Source organism: Anser brachyrhynchus (assembly GCF_964034855.1).
Source record: "Anser brachyrhynchus genome assembly, chromosome: 4".
In the NCBI taxonomy this organism is placed as follows: Eukaryota; Metazoa; Chordata; class Aves; order Anseriformes; family Anatidae; genus Anser; species Anser brachyrhynchus.
In genome coordinates, this window is record NC_137698.1 from 50,559,612 (window position 1) to 50,576,026 (window position 16,415).

General features: G+C 36.5%; 1 protein-coding gene across 2 annotated transcripts in view; it reads left to right on the forward strand.

Annotated features, from left to right (window-relative positions):
• CLOCK (clock circadian regulator) overlaps positions 1 to 16,415 on the forward strand; it is a 35,903-nt gene that overhangs the window by 13,576 nt on the left and 5,912 nt on the right. Inside the window, exons 9-20 of one of the 2 annotated variants that reach the window (XM_080589481.1) lie at positions 2,352 to 2,470; positions 6,147 to 6,229; positions 6,438 to 6,544; positions 7,214 to 7,361; positions 7,585 to 7,660; positions 8,537 to 8,678; positions 9,071 to 9,171; positions 10,078 to 10,167; positions 11,055 to 11,213; positions 12,790 to 12,996; positions 14,116 to 14,324; positions 14,607 to 14,883. In XM_080589481.1, coding sequence (XP_080445607.1) covers positions 2,352 to 2,470; positions 6,147 to 6,229; positions 6,438 to 6,544; positions 7,214 to 7,361; positions 7,585 to 7,660; positions 8,537 to 8,678; positions 9,071 to 9,171; positions 10,078 to 10,167; positions 11,055 to 11,213; positions 12,790 to 12,996; positions 14,116 to 14,324; positions 14,607 to 14,883 — 1,718 coding nt within the window. The remainder of the gene's footprint in view (positions 1 to 2,351; positions 2,471 to 6,146; positions 6,230 to 6,437; positions 6,545 to 7,213; positions 7,362 to 7,584; positions 7,661 to 8,536; positions 8,679 to 9,070; positions 9,172 to 10,077; positions 10,168 to 11,054; positions 11,214 to 12,789; positions 12,997 to 14,115; positions 14,325 to 14,606; positions 14,884 to 16,415) is intronic. The other variant, XM_080589482.1, reaches the window with a different exon arrangement.

Sequence of the window (16,415 nt, forward strand, 5' to 3'; positions counted from 1 at the left end):
TGAGTAGCTACTTGATAGGTGTGTTTATTTGGTTAGTCAGACAAATGGATTGTGTGGTATGGTCAGTAGTCTTCAGGAAGATCACCCCCCAAAAAATTATCAAAAGCACTGTCTTACCTATGTTTTTTGTTTTTTTTTTTAATGTGATATCAGTATTTTTCCCATAGGGAGGTAGGGAGAAGTTGAGTGTTAGTGCCAAAAGCGGGTATCTAATACTATAGGAGAGACAAGAAAAAGCAGGTCTGTAAAGGCCAAATATGATAGTCTCAGAAAGAGGAGTTGGGAAACTGCAGACTTGTCAGTTGCAGTTCAGTATCAGGAAATATTCCAGAGCAAATAATTGAATATATAGGAGCTTCAGGAAGCTAACAAAGAGTAGAATAGCAGCCATTGTGGATCTTTCTGGTACAAATAACATTCACATCAATTCATTTTACTCTACCAGAGTAATACACTGTGTGAATAAGAGGACAAATCATGTACTTTAATTCAGCTTTTGACAATTATCATACCACATTCTCATGAACATGTAAAGGAAGCACATATTAATTGAAATTGCTAGAAAGTAGCTGTAGGAACTGGTTGGAAAAATTATCCCTGTTCACCATGAAAATGGAATCTTAAGGAATGTCTTCTGGATTTCATCAGTATTTTCATTAATGTCATGAGTAAATGAATGTAATTTGCAGTCATGCAGTGATGCAAGAACCTGCAAGAATGCTAAAAACATTCTAATGCCCCAAATATAGAAAATAATTTGGTTTTGGTGAAAAAACAGACACATTCAGTAAGAACAAATGCAAGACACTGCATTCAGGAGCTATTCAACTAGCTATACAAACAGGAAAGAAAGGTTACAGTCAGGTAAATAGCAGTCCTTTAGAAAAAGGAGTTACTGTGGAAGGTGAACCGAACATGGCCAAAGTACTGTGACCAAACACCGAATTGTTGTGAAAATGCAAAAGCCTTTCCAAGAAGCAGTCTAAGACACATAAAATAATCCCTCTGTACTTTTTAGCACCCTTATCTCTTTATCTGGGTTACTGTGTCCAATTTTGGACGCTATATATCAGGAATAACTGAAGCAGTTGGAAAATGTTCAGAGCAAAAGCAATCAGAAATGTGAAAATCTAACCTATGAGGTAAGATAAACTCTGAAGAAGAAAGGAGAAGGGATAAGATAAAAATATAGGAGGAGATGCTGAGAAAGCTGGGACCGTTTAGCTTGGAGTAGAGACTGAGAGGGGATCTCACCAATGTATATAAATATCTGAAGGGAGGGTGTCAAAGGGATGGGCCCGGCCTCTTTTCAGTGATGCCTGGACAAGAGGCAACAGGCACAAACTGAAGCACAGGAGGTTCCGGCTGGATATGACAAAACACTTCTTTACTGTGAGGGTCACAGAGCTCTGGAACACGTTGCCCAGAGAGGTTGTGGAGTCTCCTTCTCTGGAGATATTCAAAACCCACCTGGATGCCATCCTGCACAACATGCTCGAGGTGACCCATCTTGGCAGAGGGGTCTAGGTGATCTGCAGAGGTCCCTTCCAACCTCAGCTATTCTGTGATCCTGTGAAAGAAAAGAGAAATTGCCTCCTCTCTTTCTGATGGAAAGAGGAAGGAGCTATAAGCTTAAATTGCATGAAGAAATTTGAGTGGAATTTCTAGTCTAGAGCTGAACTAGAACCTCTTCGGCTTGGAAGTGCCTGAGAAAGTTTTGGGGTCACCATCTTTGGAGCTTGTTAAAGATATACTAAATGGATGTCTGCTGAAAAAGATGAAGCTAATCTGTTTTGAAGTCTAGTCTATTGTCCTTTTGTGACTCCTTCCATCTCCATGATTTTTTTGTTCTCAGCTTGATTTCCAGATTCTTTCACACACATAATTTTGTCTTTAATTGTTCTGTTACTCATTTCTGTCTTCAGCTTGTGTCATTTGAAGGTGGTGAAAGCCTAGAAAAGAAATACTTAGCTCAGAGTTCAAAAGGAAAAGTTAGCAAAAGCTGATACAAAAGAAACCTTAAAGGTATTTTGAAAGACGATGTATTCTAGTAATTTTTAGTAGTTACAAAAAAGAATTGCAATTGTTATTAGTTTCTAAAAACTACTTGTCACAGATAATATGTAAACTGTAATTTTAGTTGAGAAAGTTACTTGATGGTTGTGTTCCCATTGCTATTATTCCTGTGCATATCTGTGTATATATTACATGTAGCACTTTTCATAATGTATATATTCTAAAGAAATGGCATTAGATAAATACTTGTGGTTTTGTCTTGTGTTATTAATGCCATTCTCCTTGATGCTTATACTATAATCTACGTTGGCCTCTTGTCCTCTGTCTTCCCTCAGTTCCCAACTCGGCACACAACGGTTTTGAAGGAACTATTCAGCGATCACACCGGCCTTCATATGAAGACAAAGTTTGCTTTGTAGCCACAGTTAGATTAGCTACACCTCAATTTATCAAGGTATGCACAATTGAAATCACTTTTATATCATTTTAAAATGTACTCTGAACAGGAAAACTTCAGAGAAAATGCATACAACACTTCAAATATTAATGAAAAGTATAAGGAATTTCATTATGTGAAACTGAAAATATCTGTTTCTTACTTCACATACAGATAGGTTAAATGTTATGCAAAGCATCAAATGAAGTTGCTATGGTGAGTGCCATTTCTAAATAGTCATAAAAATAATATGCAAAAAATAAATTTGCAAGTCCATAAGAATATAATTTAGCTAGTTCAGTTGAAACAGTGAAAGATAACACTGAGGTTCCTCTTTCACTGAAAAAGTTAATGATTTGAGTTGATGTTGCTGATGGTCTTGCTCTGGTTGGACATAGAAGCAAATCTTGTAGGGCTTAATTAAAGCTTGTATCATTTGTCAGTAACTGAGAGTTAGCTTTGAGGTAATAGACCTCTTCCATTTTGTTTCAGCACTGTTTGTTATTCAGTAACTTGTTTTTTTAAAGAGAACATTTCACATAACTGCTAATGCACAACGAAGATGTCTTTACAAGTCTAGAATTGATGTGGATGAAGTGTAAGACTTTACTAAGAATAAGCCTGTTCCTCGCCAAAATCTGTCGAAATAAATAGGATTTAGTACAGGATAGTCTGTGATTGCAATTTGAATTACATATTTATACAAATATATATTAACGAAGGTATAGGATAGTCTACTATCCCATGTTTGTTGTTATAATTCAGTTCTAAAGAAATGCCATGAAATATATGTGGCACATGGTTAACCTGCTGTCTGTTATGCAGAACTCTTTGAATATTTAAATATTCCACATGTAAATTGAATGCACTGCTATCTTAAGCTGAAGATTGTTAGTAGTAGCCTCAGAAGACATGGTCTATACCTTGCACTTTGACTTCATGCTTCATGAAGACTTGCAAGAAAAGATGGCAGTATTTGCAAATATCTTGATTTTTTGAAGTCTCACAGTTTAGAATTTACTATAGTAAAACTTTTGTATCTCCTGTTTCTGGAGGAGGATCTTTCAGGTCTCTCTCAGTCTATTGAGGGCCACTGAATTGCATATTATACTCAGGGCAAAGTTTCATTCCTGTTTATCTGAACTTAGTGCCTAAGGAAGCTTTAACGTTACAGAGGTTTTAAGATCCTCTCAAAACTTTCAACTAGTGCTGTTCATCTGAGAAATCTTCTTGTGAATCCTCTGGACCAAAATTAGCGTGAAGATTTTTAATCTGACAATGTTTGTACATACTCTGTTGATACCTTCAGGTGTTATTGAGGCTAGCATTGACTACACTTCAGCAAATAATGTTATGTCAGGAATTTTACCATCCCAGTAGATTTACTAACAGACGTGTGACTGAGACACCAGCAGTGAGATGTGTATTTTAGTACTGCATTGTCATATTTAAGGTAGAGCCTGACTGCCCACTCATGTGCCACCTTTTCTCTTTAATTCAGATGGTTTACAGTTACACATCTATTTATTTATTTATTTTGACCTAAGATGTCATTTGTCAAGGATATACAGTGCTTTCTCAGAAAGCCATAATATGCATGAAAATTGAAGTAATCTCTGAAAGTTCACTTTCAGGTGTATTTTCTACATAGGACTCCACCACTGATATTTTTTGTAATAACTTGTGACATAATTTTTGCAGAGAGATTATTTCTCTTGGTACCTTCTCAATGGTGGGATTTGCCTCTACACGTTCTTTAAACGCTTTATCTTGCAATTTGGCTGGAAAATGATTGAATTCTATCAAGAAAGTAGGATTAATCTCACCAAAAGGATTCTACCAGAAAACTTTTTGGTGCAAATGAAAGTCCTTTCTTTTCTAGATGCCCTGTTGACAACTTCAACAAGATGTCTTGTTCAACAAGACAGCTTCTGCCTGGGGTATTTACAGTGGGATATATGTAAATCATGAGTGTAAAATCATTGGGTAATCTGCTGCTGACTCCTCTGTAACAGTAGTCTTTTTACTATGCTTTTATTGCCTGCACTTAAGTTATTTTTTCTTTTGTTTTGACTTGTGCCAAAGTAATCAGATTAAAAGAAAAAAAACAATCAAAAGTATATGTCGTGGATATATGCTTGCTTTGTCATTTGTTTTACTTTGCTATTAGTGGTGGTACTTTATTAAATCCTGTAGCCTTAGCAAGGTGGGTGAGTTCGGGGTTATAAAGGTAGTGTCAGTTTTGAAGGTTAGGCCTTGCTAACTGTACTCATGTCAAGAGTCACAACGTTGTGCACAGAGTGATTTTGTTCATAACCTTCATCGTGCAACTCACTTTCTAGTCACTGTCTTTAGATTTTACACCGACAAAGGCGAGGAAAAGACGTTACCTAGTTATGTTCATCTTTTTTTTCATAGAAAGAAAACTTTAAAAGATCTATTTTAAAACTGCAAAATACCCACTCCGTATTTTCATAGTGTCATAGAATATCCTGAGTTGGAAGGGACCCATAAGGATCATCGAGTCCAACTCCCACCTCCCTCAGACCCTGTGTCTGAGAGCATTGTCCAACTTGAAATAATGAAAAGGAGGGTGGTCCCTTCGTACGAACAACTGCCGGTCTTCTGTTGTTCAGAACTATTTCAGTTACAGATGTTTACAGAGCAGCAGTGTGCTCGTCTGTCCATATTTAACCAGGGCAGCAACAGCTTCTGTGTTGTATGCAGTCCTTAGGAAGCTGGTGTGGTACCTGGTCATTACTGGACTCTGCTGTTTTCCTGCCAGTGGGAATACCGTTGCAAGCTCCTACCGTTGCAAGTGTAACAAATGTGCGGGCATCCAAAAAAGAAGGATGTACAGATCTCTAATTTTATTGCAATACTTTGAGGAGTGGGTGTATCTGTACGTATGCAGGTAGCCCATCGTGTGTCTTCTTGGAAGGCAGCACGAGATGAGTTGGCCAGGGGACTGACTGGCAGGGGGCACGGGGCTCTGTTATTCTCTCAGCGTGAGGCACAGCAATTGGTGGGGCATCTTTACCTCTTGGGTAGGGGATGGCAGAAATTGGCTGTCAGACACTGGTTGCTTGGATGTCTGAGTGGAGGACATTTGAAAAGATGTACAGAACACCTTGAAGATTTGTTGAAATAGTGGAAATACAGTGGTTCTCTTTTTGTTCATGAGTTTAAACATAAGAATAATGTGTTGTTATAGTACATGTCTGCACCTGCAAGTCAAAGGGATTTAGGGTACTCTATCCTATTCGTAAAGTCAAAGTGAGGTGTGCATCTTCCTCATGTTGCTTTTTACCCATTATAAGCATGTACTGTAGTCAGTGTGTCTGGTGGGAGTGTTTCACCTCTTCTTTTCCTTTTTACGAGTTAAAAGTGTAACTGCAGGAACTGTTGATTTCTGCTTGTGCTGCTGTGCTTGTAGATACTGAGTGTGAGTTTAATGTCTGGTCATTCCTTTTAAATCAACTGAGTGTCAGCCTGGCATAGCTGAGTTTAGATTCCACCTCAGTACCATGCATCTAAACAAGCAAAAACAATCAAGCTGAATACAAATAATATTATATCTATTGTAGAGGTATCTACTAAATTTAGGTAAGCCTGAATTTCAAAAGAACTTATAAATTAGATTAGAGCAGTTTTGAGAGAGATTTTTGTGTTGTTTTTTTTTTTTACTTCTTAGGAAATGTGCACTGTTGAAGAACCGAATGAAGAGTTCACATCTAGACATAGCTTAGAATGGAAGTTCCTATTCTTGGATCACAGGTGCAATTCCTTCTCTGTATAGCAGCAATAGTAGCTCAATCACAGTGATGGTTATAATAATTAGAGCTCACTAATCAGCATTAACTACTCATAGCTTTATGTTGGGTTTAATTTTTAATTTTTTTCAGAACATGTACTGTAATCAAGAAAACATATATGATTTTTTTTTCTTGTGAAAATAAAATGACATTAATTCTTTATTAATTAGGGCACCTCCAATAATAGGTTATCTTCCATTTGAAGTTTTGGGAACATCAGGCTATGATTATTATCATGTGGATGATCTAGATAATCTGGCAAAATGTCACGAGCATTGTGAGTATGACCAAGTTGCTAACATGAACAAATCTGCTTTATAGATGTTCACTTTAAAGTTTGTTAAATGGTTGGAGTGAAATTTTGTGATGTATTTTGTTAAAGTTTTGTTACTCCTATTCATTTGACATTGTACTGCTGATCTTGATCTTTTTTTTTTTCTTTTGATACAGAATTACAAAATAGATGTAACTTTTTCTTATAATTTAGATTTTTGATTGTGGTGGATTGGATTGCACAGCATTATGACTAATATGTTTCCAATTCTTGTAAGAGCATTTAAAAGGCTCTGTAATATTTAATAAATAAATAAAAATATCTAAACATGTAGAAGAATAAGCTTTTGGTTTAGCTATCATATACTTATATTGTTTTTTCTTATATTGTTTTTTCTTTTCTTCTGATTTTCTTTAATATTTTTTGCATGTAAATATTTCACAATATATAAAAACCCTGCAAAAATAGAAGTTTGAATTTTGCAGTTCTCAGATAAATACAGTGTAGATTCCTTCTGGTAGAAAACTGCAGTTTTAAACCTGTTCTTAGTCACTAGCATAGTATCAGATTGGACATGGGTTTGGGATACATGGACTTGGGAAATAGAATTTGTTATGTAATTGCAATATTTACAGACTGGAAAGACAGTAAATTTATTTTTCACTTTTATAGTAATGCAATATGGGAAAGGGAAATCGTGTTATTATAGATTCCTTACAAAGGGACAACAGTGGATTTGGCTTCAAACACATTACTATATCACGTATCACCAGTGGAATTCCAGGCCAGAGTTTATTGTCTGTACGCACACTGTTGTAAGGTAAGTTTTCCTCCTAAATCTATATTAGGGAAATTCTAATGGTATGGGAGCTGTACTGCGAGTGTTTTTGGAGGTAGAAAGTACAAGTAATAAATAATAAAGCATCACTGCAAAGCTTCCTGAGATACTTTGTAAGCAATATACATCTGAAGAGTTTGTTTATTGAGATGTGTTTTTAAAATCATCCAGGGATATAGCAGTTATACTTGGTTTGTTCTTCTAGTTATGCAGAAGTTAGAGCAGAAAGACGGCGAGAACTTGGTATTGAAGAGTCTCTTCCAGAGATAAAAACAGATAAAGTGAGTGTCTTCAATCATCTTGTTTTACCTCCTCTTTCTGTCTTTATGTAATAATACATAAGCAAATACACACTAGCTGGAAGTGTTTGTCCTGTTTAAGTAATTACTTTCATCTCTAAATAGAATGACTATTTAAAATGATCAAAGAAATCTAGGAAGGATGTTTAACTGTAATTCTACTGCTCCTCTTCTTGGGAGTTCATATGCATGTAATTATAACATGATATATAACAAGATCCGATTTCTGCAGTTAGATTCATACATAAATATTCTTCCTTACTGGAAGCACCCTCATTCTGAAAAAACAAGGTCAACACAAAAAGATGACTTAAAGGAATTCACAAGAGGCCTAGGAGCTGTTCCATGATGTGACTCTCTCCCACTTCTTAGACATATGCAAAATTCATTTTGAATGTCCTTGAAAGCACAGTGAGTCTTAGATGAACGAGCTTGTGCAGATACTCCGTGGTGTTTTCCCTTGGCAGTTCAGCAAGTTTCATCTGACAGTGCTCCTTCTAGTGGAATTAACTTATCCTTCCTTAAGAGGATAAGCAGTTCACTTGTAACACAAGTGCTCAGACCGAACTGAGTTGCTACAGAAGGAGGTTAGCTGAGCAGTCAGTTTGTGCCATGCCTGCATGCATTTTGGTTACTAGGCTTATATGGTTGTTTTTGGTTTTTTTGGGGGGGTTTCTTTTCTAAGGATAAAGGTTGCCAATGGAAACTGAGCTTACAGATATCAAACAGGACATTACTTCTGCAGTTAACTGCGTTAAGGGGATTGATTAACCACAGCATGGTCTTACATATTTGCTAACAGAAATGTACATTGTGTGCTGCATCAGATAAAGTAGTTGTTTCTGTGTGTCTCTTCAGAGTCAGGACTCTGGATCTGACAATCACATAAACACAGTGAGTCTCAAAGAAGCACTGGAAAGGTTTGATACCAGCCCCACACCATCTGCTTCCTCCAGAAGTTCAAGAAAATCTTCACATACTGCAGTATCAGATCATTCATGTAAGCACCAACTGTTGAAAATATGAAAAAAAGCCTCCTAAGTGAAGACTTTCTCCGCTTTACTTAAATTCATATCTAACAGTTAATCATCATTTTATTAAAAGTTTGCAGATGAGAATGTCGTTTATGATGGTTCAGATCTCTGTTGGCCACTCAGGTTTTCAGAGGTTGTATAATGATTTCTACTTCTAAAAGTACAAGAGCAGATCTTTCAATACCTTAGTTCACTCCATCAGGTCACATTATTGTTGGATATTCAGGGAAAAACAAAAGTCCAAGCCTTAAGCTTTATATTTATTCAGGAAGAGCCTCCTGTAATTTGATTATTGCATTTGCAGAATTGAGATTACTATTAACACATCTCTTTCTGTTGTAACTCTGAACATTGTCAGCAACACCAACTAAAATGACAGTGGACACTAGCACTCCTCCAAGGCAAAGCTTATCTGCTCATGAAAAGTCTACACAAAGAAGATCATCTCTGAGTAGTCAGGTAACTCTTCAAAGAAAAATTTTTGTACTTAAATCAGTGCAATTTACCTTTAAAAGGTATTATTGAATCCATGTAATCTTCATTTTATTTCCTCTGAAAACACATCATTGAAAATGTAACATTTTCACTTGGGATATTTGACAATCATCAATATGGACCTTCAGTATACTATATTGTAAGAGAATACAGTAATTAAGAGTGTAAGTATTTATGGTTTTGGCTTTAGGGTTTGCAAGATTGTATGTGAATCTATGCTTTCAGTCATACACAACTTCTTTATATGATTCTGCATTTTTAATATATGTATGTAAATACCTGTGTGTATATATAAATATATATATATGCAATTGCTAAAATATTACTGTGTTTTCCTACAGAGCATTCATATAGATTTATGTCTCTTTGAATATCAGTGAATACTTCCACAGAGTTTCTGAAATTTTGGTAACATGAGAAAACGTTTTGCTTCACATGCTTGGTGCTCATATTCCAGTTGAACTAATTTTTTATTTATTTCAAAAATAGAATGCATATTAAAATATGCATTGTGTAATTTATTGTAAGAATAAATCAAAATTGTCAACTTCCAAACTTGTTGAAAAGTTTTTGCCCTTACTATAAATAAGACTTTGAAGACAGCTGTGATTGTAATTTTTGTTCTTCCTGTTTTATACCTACTGCTCCTTATATATTTTTAGCAGGAGAACAGTTATATATAGTTTATGTATATTATCAATTGTTCTTGTATGTTCTTAATTAATATTTAGGGTTAGATATTTCAGGAAATGTACATGTTTCATCAGATGTTCATATGATGCTGTTTTGGAATTGAGAGTTTATGTAAAGAAATATGTCAAGTGTGAAGTTCATTCTCTTCCAGTTACGGAACAATTTTTTAAATCCTAGTCTTTAAGCTCCCAGTCTCTTGGACAACCAGTAACACAACCAACAATGTCTCAGCCTGCAACTTTACAGCTCCAGTCCAGCGTGTCCCAGGTATGGATTAAGTTGGTTTGTTATTTTCAAACAGTCTTGGTCTGACTATAAGGTTAACTTCTCTTTCAAAAAATCAGTTCTTTGATGCCAAAGTTACCTTTAATGTTATTCTCTCGAAGTGAGGAAATTTCCTGATTTGGCATTTTTTCTGTATATTTTTCTTCCCATTATTTGTGTGGAAGTAGTTTTTGGCCATTAAGAACATAGATGTAAACACAATTTAAGAGAAAATATTTTGGGTATGAATTTAAGAATCCATCTAGGATCATGATAACTTTCTACACATATGCTTGTAACACAAGTTAACTTACTCTTTGAAACACTTTTATGAAATAAGAACAGCTGTTATCAGGTCTGACCGAAGATCTGTCTGTGTTCTGTAGATACTGTATAGACATAGAGAGCCTATATTGACTTAACGGCCAGTAGCAGATACTTAGGGAAGAATAGAAGTGGCAGACAGTTTCTTTGTGGGCTTAGTTTTCAACAGTTGGTTGCTGAGAGTATACCCCAGTTACCTGTGTATATATTAGCTCTGAGTGATTTTTTTTGGTAAACTGGTACAATTACCATTTTTAACCTGTGAAAGCTTTTAGCATTCACAGTACCATTTATTGCTAAAGCTTTTACAGTGTCTTAGTGATTTGGGTGCCAGACTATTTCTTTTGCTATGGTTCTTTTTTTTTTTTTTAGTTCACTAATTCTGATGCATCAATTAAATGTGAGTTCTGTAACATTTTTGTACTGATGGATTTGTCCTTAGATGATGATTACTAGCAGTTTAAAAAGCAGTTCTTGATTTCTTTGCTGCTGTGAAGAAGTCCATTTACTGCTCGTGAATTAAATGTTGCTTTTGCTCATCTTATAATTTATACGTGGCAATACAGCCTGTGTTTCAGTTTTCAGCTCAATTAGGAGCTATGCAGCATCTAAAGGACCAGCTAGAGCAAAGAACACGCATGATAGAGGCAAATATTCATCGGCAGCAGGAAGAGTTGCGTAAGATTCAAGAACAGCTTCAAATTGTCCACGGTCAAGGACTCCAGGTGAGTTAGTGTAACTCTTGCACATTTGATCTGTAGAGAATTTAAGTATCAAAAGTGAGATTTGGGCACTTAATTTCACAATATGATCTTTGCTGCCCTCTGTCAGCTACCATCTATCTTTACCTTGTGTGCCTAAAATTAATAGCATCTAAAGCTACTGTTCCTGAGGTGCCTACCATTCTGCTCCAGAACGTATCTGGATGTGCCCCAGTGTATCCTTTCAGTGTTGAGCAGCTCAAGCCAAGCTTGTGTATGAATCTAAATGTAAGAGGATGTAGTGGTTTTCACTTCTTACATAGTTTTGCAGCCATTAGAATATTCATTCAAAACGTGCAGGATGAGCATTTATTTTCCCTTTTAGCTCAAGGGTGTAAAATTCCTACCTCTTGAATGAATTCCTGCCTCTTCAGATCTCTTAGGAGATTGGCTAACTATCAGGCTGTGATCCTCCTACACACCCTTCTGGTGAAGTGGTTCTACTTTGCATGATATACTGAAGTAGTTAGTCAGCCACAAAGACAGAAAGTCTAGAGGATGCGTTCCCCAGTCTAGTAGCTGAGAGTGAGTAACAAAGACCCAACTACCTAATTTCTGTATTTTAGCCAATATGTGTATTTTAAATTTTGTAGTTCTCTTTCCGGCAGCTATCTGTGCAAGAAAAGAATGACCCTATTGAATTTTTCTAGTTAAAAACAAAAGCAAAAAAAAAAACTAACAAAAAAATGTACCATAAGGAAAGAATCTAAATATTTTCAGTGTGGACTTTGAAAAAATAGTAGAAAAATGTACTTCCTGGAAGTATTGAGTACGTTGCTTAAGTTCTTTTGAGTAGTAGGAGTTTCTGGCATGAACTGTTTCCAGTGTTTTACTGTGTCTCATGCAAGCCTGCCAGCAGTCGACTGACTTACAGATGCTTGAAAGAAGAGGTTGACACTGTGGAGGGACTTTATTCAGGACTATTGAAACTAGGGGACGGAATCCAAGTGCTGCAGATTGCACGTTATTACCGTGTCTCATTGTAGTCTTGGGCCTACCGTTTTGTCAAGACTCAAAATATTTTTGTGCTGAATTCAGTATATTAAAATGGAGTGATGTTGGAAAATACAGTATAGCCAATATCGTTTCTTGATTGCCAACAAATACTGCATTCATGGTGCTATGCTTGTATCTATTGATTGTGAGATTTTCTTCATTCGAATTAGTTTCACTTTTGGAGATCCTACAGATAGAAACATGATCTCAAGTAAATTTTATCTTTAGACAGTTATAGACTACATTGTAAGTTGGTCTCTAAATAGTACTTTTTCTTTAAGAACAAATATTAAACCTCAATGTTCATGGCTCTAAAATTCAGGATTCTGATTCTTAGCTGTTAAAGTAGAGTCTCTGAATACTGACCCTACACAGGAGTTAACTCTTTGCTCTTTGTGGTTGCAATGCTGTTCCAACGTCTCTAATAATTAAGATGAAACTTCATCTTATATTGATTCAAAAGTAATTAAATACATTTTTTGTTTAAGATCTTGAACAATTAACAGATTTTTCTTAAAAGCTAATTTTTGGATTTTTTTTTAAGATGTTTTTGCAGCAGTCAACTTCTGGACTCAACTTCGGTTCTGTGCAGCTTACTTCTGGAAATTCTTCAAATGTTCAGCAACTTGCACCAATAAACATGCAAGGTCAAGTTGTTCAGACTAATCAGAATCAAAGTGGGATGAACACGGGCCATACAAGTACACCGCACATGATACAGCAACAGCCTTTGCAGAGTACCGCGTCACAGGTAAAACTCTCATTACTGATTTTGCTGGATAGAGTTCAAAACCATAGCTGAAACACAATAGTAGCTTCCCTGACTCCTCCCCCTCCCAGTTTTTTTGCAAGTGTCCTTTGAATCAAGTTAATTTCTGTGTTCAGAGTTTTACAACTGAAATGTGCTTCTGTTCTTGCTAATGCAATTTCAAACCTTGATTTTATTTTAAAACTTACAAATGTAAATAATTAGTAACTAGTAGCTTTTTAGAAAGACCAATGTCAAGAAAATAGTCAGCTAGCGTTTTTTGAATTTCTGTGAATTTTCTGTTGATAGAACATACAGCATGAGAACACTTGTATTAGGTGAGCTTGAAACCCAGTGTCCAGACACTGATCTCTACAGTAAACACCTAGAAAAACATAATAACAGGAAATGCATATATTGGTGCTACTGCAGTTGACTTTTCTACACCTCGGCAATTTCAGTCAGATGTCATAGGTGATACCTTTGCAAGTTAATAGCCTTTGCTGGATTTTTCTTCTATGAGTTTTTCCAGTTTCTTTTGATTTCATGTAAACTTTTGAAATCCACAGTATCTTGGAGTGAATTCTGCAGCTTTAGTTCCTGTGAAGTATGATGATACTTTGTTTTTGAACCTTTCATCCAGCTCCTGTACTGGGAAATACATTGAGTTGTTATTCACTTTTCATCTCTGTTATGCATAATGTCAAAGTGCTCTGTCATATGGATCTCCATAGGTACACTAGTGGTGGACAATTTATCACCTTAGCGTTAAGCTAATTCCAAATTTGAAGTATGAAATTGATTGAGGAGATGTGCACATTTTAGTGTGGCACAGAAATGCTAAAGGGATGGAAGACAGCCTCTTGAATAAACAGTATGAAAGTAGCTGAAATAATAAGGAAACATATACTGTGGAGAAGAGATTAAGGGATTTTCAGATGCCCTAAAGCCCCGCATCCACGTCCTCAATTGATAGAAATACCTGTCTACTTTAAATTAAGAATTCGTATGTAATAGAAAAGCACTGGCAGTTGTAAAACTTGGGCAATTACAATGAGGAGGAGAGTTGTAGTACCTGGCTATTTTCAAGTGACTAATTCATAAAATGTTCTTCCTTTTCAGCATAATCAACAAAATGTACTTAGTGGACACAATCAACAGTCTTCTCTTGCCAGTCAGTCACAAAGCACAGTGTCGGCACCTTTGTATAACACTATGGTGATTTCTCAGCCAACAGCAGGAAACGTGGTCCAGGTTCCTTCTAGCTTGCCACAGAACAATAACCAGAGTGCTGCTGCAGTAACTACTTTTGCGCAGGATAGACAAATCAGGTAAGTCTTCGAGACCATATTCAGGTGATTTGCTATAATGATATGCTTACACAGCTACATCATAAATAGAGAAGTAGCATAAAAATCATATGATTTCTTACTGTAACTATGTATTTAGATACAGCTGTTTAAGTAAACTTTGCCCAAGATACCATTTTTGCAGACTTATAACTAATGGTGTTAAAAAATGGTATCAACCTGACAAAATCTGCATTTGTCAAGAGCACCTGATACTTGATATATTTTTCCTAAGGGACTCCAAATGTCTTTTTCCATTAACAGATTTTCTCAAGGTCAGCAACTCGTAACAAAACTTGTCACGGCCCCAGTAGCATGTGGAGCGGTAATGGTACCGAGTACTATGTTTATGGGACAGGTGGTGACAGCTTATCCCACTTTTGCTGCCCAACAGCAGCAGCCACAGACTTTGTCTGTAACACAGCAACAGCAGCAGCAACAACAGCAGCAGCAAAGTCAGCAAGACCAGCAGCAGCAGGTCACCACAGTTCAGCAACCAGCTCAGCCACAGCTGACCCAGCACCCACAGCAGCTCCTACAGGTAATGCCACATTCTCTACAAACTTTTCAGTCCTGACACTGTCAGCATTGTTAGCTTTTCTTAGGGGTACTTGTCTGAAACCAGAGTTCTTAAAATAGTAACCTCCAAACAAGCCTGATGCACAAGATAAGTTTATTCTGTAGACATTCTCTAAAACCCTGTTAAAGAGAAGTAGTCTTTCCTGTAATTTCACTCTGTGCTGGCTCCTATTTTTTATCTTCTTCCCTCTGAATTGCTGCTCTTGATTGAGAACTGGAGAAAGAGACAGATGTTTCCTTTCAAAACTGCTTGCATTTTCTTTGCATTCTCATATCAATGTAAGAAAGTGTGAGAGGTGGTCTTGAACAGAACAGGTTGCTCTGGAAAGCAGCATGTAGCCCGAAGCAAGACATGGGGCATGAACAGGGTACAGGGGAGGCTGAGCAGCAAGTAACTTCATTACGGAGAGTAGAGAAAAACCTTAAGTGGAGCAGGAGGAGAGATTGGATTAAAAGAAAAGGAAAGTAACACTCAAGGTGTTCAGAGAGAGAGAGAAAATGTACCTCCCCTCTCCCCCAAATAAATCAGAAGGTAAGAAGGTAGAAAGAATGAATAGGAAAATCTGCTGCTATTTTAAGATTCTAATTAACCACTGGCATGTAGCACACCCAGAAGGTAATGTAGGTGAAGGAGACACAGTGGTAGCTAGAACACAAGAGAGGAAGTGCCTCCAAGAAAGTGTGGGTTCGGCCTCCGATGGTTCCTTTTCCAAAGAAAGGTAAAGTCCATACAATTATCCAACTATCACTCTGCAGTTTGTGCACATTCTTAACATTCTTTAACTACTATGGAAATATTTTCTTCTTTTTTTTTGTTGTTTTTTACTCTTAAAGAACGTACATAATTAAAAATCCTTATTTTGCAATCAGTATTTCTTCTTTCTTGCTACGTGCAGTCTCCCCTTTGCACTAAAAGAGGGGTCGTGTGTGTAGGTGGAATATATACAGCGGAGTAAGTAACAAGAAGCTTCATCTATGTTTACGTGCACAACGAATAGTTAAGGTTCTGTTTAGGACTAAATAAAATTTCCTTTGACTAGGTCATTGGCAGAAACTACTGACTAGCTAAAAACATTTTTCATAGGAACATACAATTTCACGCATCAGGCAAAGGCTTTTCAGCTGCAAGTTGACATTTCTAATCAAAAAGAGAATCATAGAATCATTAAGGTTGGAAAAGACCTTCAAGAGAGATGAAGAATGCCTGGTGATTTGAAATTCAGCACTCATTTATGTAGTGGGAGTCTGAGGCTTATGAACTGAATCAAACCAGAGCAGATTTGAATGTGTTCTCTTGACAACTCAGATAAGTACTTCAACAGTAATACAATTTAGCAGGTAGGTAGTGTCTATCTCTGTTTTTAAATTAAGACATTTGTACAGTTTTGACTTCATTCTGATGAAAAGCAGAAGATTTAGGGAAGATGAAGATATCCAAAGGTCCGTTTCTGTCCTGGATTTTTTTTCTAGGCAAAAGTTTGGGATTTTTAATAC